Below are 4,372 nucleotides of genomic sequence, written 5' to 3' on the forward strand. Positions count from 1 at the left end.
CCTCTCTTTAGCCATCCCTTGACATCTGCTGTGCGCCCACCACGACAGCCTCATCAAGACAACATGTAGGCGTGATCGTCATCACTCCCCCAACCCCCTAGAGGCGTCATCATCATCACTCCTTCCCTAGAGGCATCATCGTCATCCCTAAACCCTAAGCTAATTACTTCTGCTTTGCGTTAGGCGATCATTGACATCAATAACACTATAGAGGTCATGTGGAGACGTATGAAGTTCTCGCCAGTTCTTAGCCACCTACGACCAAACATTGCAGCTCTGGCTCTGACAGAGAACTACAAAAGAGAAACAGACATGACTGGCACCTTCAAAAATCGTCGAATGAACCACCTGCTTACCGTCATCGTACGCCACCGGGACCCTGCCACCGCAGCTTCGACTTCCAACAACAAACCAACCAAGGCAACTCCACGAACGCACTAGAGAAGAGCCGATTACCTCAACCATAGGCAGGTCTCCGACATCGCTCCCATCATCATCATTGCCATAGAAAGCCATCACCTCCGCCTTCCCCAAGTCCCGCTCGCTAGTGCCTAGCTCCAAGGATGAAGCCCCAGGGTATGACACAAAGGCGCCACCATCATCCCGTTAATCAAGATCAAGGGTTTCCTCATGAGCTGCAGCAATCCGCACGAGAGGGGTGTGGCAACAATGCATTGAAGCTTCTAGGAAGGATAGTGACGTCCACAGCCGCCGCCATCGCTGGTCATGGCCACAACCAAGATAGGTTCTTCACCTAAGCTCCCAACGCCAACTCAGTCGCACATCAACTCACATTTGCACCGGCATGTCCACCAACCACTACCACCACGGTCCAGTCCGACGACCAAGGAGCACATAGCAACCGCCACAACCGACCGCTCATTGTAGATGCCATCGATTATCACTCAGCAGCTCTAACCACTGGATCCACGAACAATCGACCATAAGGAGGGCCACCGGACGCAACACGAGCCTCCAAAAGCTTGTCGGGCACCATGTTGGCTAGGGTATAGAGAAGCGCCGCCTGAGGCCAAAAACAACCACGGTTCCCAATCGTAGCCCTATAACAGAGGCGCCGATGTGTGCCGCGCGTACCACCAGGCGCCTGCAGGAGGTCGGAGCCTTCAGATCCGTCACAGGCCGAGAGAGCCCGTCCCGCGGTAGCCGCCTCCCCATTTGCCCGAGCATGCACATCCACAAGCACCACGGCGGTGCCCTTGTCAGATCCGCGCCAGCCTGCAGCCAACGCAGCCCCGCACCTCCACCTTGCGCCACCAGCAACACAGAACTCAGCACCCGCTCCCTGCGCACCGTACCTCCTCACGCGCTGCCGCGCACCAGCATAAGCACGCCAAAGCGCCGACATGTGCCAACCTGCGCACCTCACCCCGCACCAAGCGCTGCGCCCGTGCATTCTCTGCGAGTACCCCCCCCCCTCCCCCCGATCCACCGGATCCGCGGTCGTCCCCGCCAACAAGTGTCGGGCCTGTCAAAACCCGACGGGTCGTCAAGCCGGATCCGCATGCGCGCCTTCCAAAGAGACCCCCCCCCCTCCTCCCTCCCTCCCGCCGGAAGCCCGTTCAGGCTCATCAGGCAGCGGCGAGCAAAAGGAGAGGAGAGGGTGGGAAGCCGCGGCGCCGGATGAGTTCCCCCTGTGTCGCCAGATAGAGGCAACACGGGAGGGAGTGGGGCGAGCGGGTGGCAATGCTCTCACCAGACCTGAGTCTCCTCAGTCACTTTGGAGACACAAATTAACGATCAGCCAAGCACATGAGCTGTCCCAGGACTATCAAGTCGATCAGTCCCCTTCTGAAGTAGCTAGCCACGTGAGGACCACTGCTTAAGAACTGAGATACAAGACAAGAAATTAGTTTGAAGCATCTCGATCGTCCAGCTCTCCTCGCTCTTGATAAGCACATTTCGTAGGCTCAGAACCTGGGACTCCCGATCGGCATCATCCCGATTCCCCAGGTAGGTGACAGCGAAAAAGAATCATATCGTTACACCACGTGCACGTCTCCACCCCTAATTGACATTATGTACATTACATGTACACGTGCACACACATATATGCAACACACGCATCGTATAGACGACGTCTACCGCCGTCCCGATCCTGCTGTACGTACAAAGTGTATCTGTACACGTCTGATGAAACGGCTGGCACGTCATGATCGGGCTACCAGAATCCGCGTGTCTGCATATGCTAACCTAGCTAGCGCGCGGGGGCAGCGTCCCGGCGAAGAAGGGGTCGTCATGCGGCAGCAGGTCGTTGGGCCGGAGCGCGGTGAAGACCATGAGCGCGAGGGTGACGAGGACGGAGAGCACGGCGAGCGCGAGCATCAGCACGCTCGCCGCCGGCTCCCTCACCTCCTGCGCGTACTCCGCCGACGCCAGCGCCAGCAACGTCAACGGGAACGAGTAGGCCCACCAAGCCACGCTGAACCGCCGCATCGCTCGCTTGAACAGCGTCGGCCGGGACACCTGCATGCGACACGACAACAAAAATGTTTACGTCTCTCTCTTAAAATAATTATTTTATGAGAAGAAGATGTTATTAACAAGCTATAGCATGATTAGTTGGCAATGCGTCCGTAGGCACTATATGATCTTGATGTGATCCAGTATGATCTATTGGGGGCCTGGTGATGTGAGTGGCCATGCAACTCAACCTAGGTTTTATTTTATTTTATTATTTTTGCTCATTGAAATATATCCTATTATACAGAGGTACAGTTAAAATGAGACGATCGAGTTTACAGTTCGCGTGGCAGCTAGTGGCGTCCTATAGGCCTACACGATCCTAGTTGGAGCCTTTTTTTCCGAACAACATGCGGTAGGCTTGGCTAGCAATCTCAAACTCTGAAAAGAAAATAACTATAGTACATATGACTTTATTTTACCCAACCAACTACACAAACAAAAGCAAAAGCGATGGATGGAGAGACGCTGAGAAAAGTCTCCCAGAGGATGCATGGAACGCTCGATGTGCGCTCTCCTTCCATTTTATTTCCCGCGTCTTTGTAACACTACCTCATTCGTATAGACTCGTCTCTAGACTTGCGGCTGAGTTTACCGGAGGATCGAAAGGAAAGGTACAGTAATAACGTAATGTTAGGTGATCTAGTCGTAATTACCAGGGAGGCGAAGAGGAACAGCGAGAGGAAGAAGAGCATCTTGCAGCCGGTGTCGAAGGACATGGATATGGAGCACCAGGCGAGGGACGCCATGCTCGGAGCGGCGAAGAAGAGAAAGAAGACCGGGCGGAGCATGGCTGGCAGCGAGTCGGAGCCGAGGAACCTCTGGTACAGCGTGACGAACAGCACGAGGTAGTGCGCAGCGCCGACGGCGAACATGGCCACGGCGCCCTCGTGCCACCCCATCTTTGCCGCCGCCCTCGCCGTCATCAGGTTCGCGATCACCGTCATATGGCTGGCCGGGTTGGCCACCATGGACAGGAACTTCCTGCCGCGCGTGAACCACTGGCCGTAGACCTTGACGTCCAGGACAAGGATGGGCAGCGAGAAGGCCCACCATAGCATGTGGTAGGACGGCGCGTCCGGGCGCAGGAACGGCGTGGCCTGCAGCAGCAGCAGCCACGAGATCCAGGGCGCGAACAGGTAGTTCATGCCGACGTGGTGCCGGAACTCGGCGCGCACGGCGGGGAGCCGGAGCACGCAGCGCGCCACGTAGAGCACGCACAGCGCGAACAGGGTGAGCAGCGCCAGCGACCAGAGCAGCACGAACGCCGCTGACGGCAGGGACTGCACCAAGGGATGCAGCGCGCTCGGGTCCATGGACCTGTCGCTCAGTGTGCGCCACAGCAGCGCCTGCCCGCTCAGCGCCAGGCTGATGCGGAAGTATCCCGCGTGGAACCGCGTCAGCATCGCGAACCGGGAGGCCACCAGCCGCGGAGGCTTGCTAGGCGCCGTCGACGCTTTCAACATGGTGCCGCCGTCGCCAGCTTCAGCCAGCCCAGCGCCCTTGGGGCCCAAGGGTTGGGAGACACAGGGTTTAAGGGAATCGGAGCTGGTTTCCATCGTGATCGATCGGTTGATCGATCGATGGAAGGGGGGAGGAAGAATGTGGTTTGCTTTGCATTGTAGGGGAGCTCGGTATTTATAGGGGGGCTAGTAAGCCGATGAGGAGTGTGGCCGGCCTGCAGTCTGACAGTCTCAAGTGTTGAGGTCTAGGTAACATGTGGGTTAGGCAGTAACCGAGGGCGGTGGTTCTTGCTTTTCTTTTGGAGCCATTGGTTTTCATCTTAGGATTTCCAAGTTCCAACTATTCTGTTGTGACAAGGCTGGGCACTTGGGCTGTGTGATGTGATAAAAAATGCTATGCTGGTACTTCTGCGGTGCAGCTGAGAATT

The 4,372-nt window shown here is 56.5% G+C and overlaps 1 protein-coding gene across 1 annotated transcript; it reads right to left on the minus strand.

The window, feature by feature from the left end:
• Positions 1 to 1,848: 1,848 nt before the first annotated feature.
• Positions 1,849 to 4,101, minus strand: LOC123065280 (S-type anion channel SLAH1). The gene is made up of 2 exons (XM_044488617.1): positions 3,138 to 4,101; positions 1,849 to 2,484 (listed from the first exon to the last, which is right to left on the minus strand). The coding sequence occupies exons 1-2, from the start codon at positions 4,038 to 4,040 to the stop codon at positions 2,212 to 2,214; spliced, it is 1,176 nt and encodes a 391-aa protein (XP_044344552.1). The 5' UTR covers positions 4,041 to 4,101; the 3' UTR covers positions 1,849 to 2,211.
• Positions 4,102 to 4,372: the final 271 nt, after the last annotated feature.

The sequence above is a fragment of the Triticum aestivum genome, chromosome 3B (genome assembly GCF_018294505.1).
Source record: "Triticum aestivum cultivar Chinese Spring chromosome 3B, IWGSC CS RefSeq v2.1, whole genome shotgun sequence".
Taxonomy (NCBI): Eukaryota; Viridiplantae; Streptophyta; class Magnoliopsida; order Poales; family Poaceae; genus Triticum; species Triticum aestivum.

Coding starts and splice junctions, on each gene's coding strand:
- LOC123065280 (XM_044488617.1), bottom strand. CDS start 4,040: ATGGAAACCAGCTCCGATTCCCTTAAACCCTGTGTCTCCCAACCCTTG. Junction 2,485..3,137: donor TGTTCCTCTTCGCCTCCCTG/GTAATTACGACT, acceptor TGTCGCATGCAG/GTGTCCCGGCCGACGCTGTT.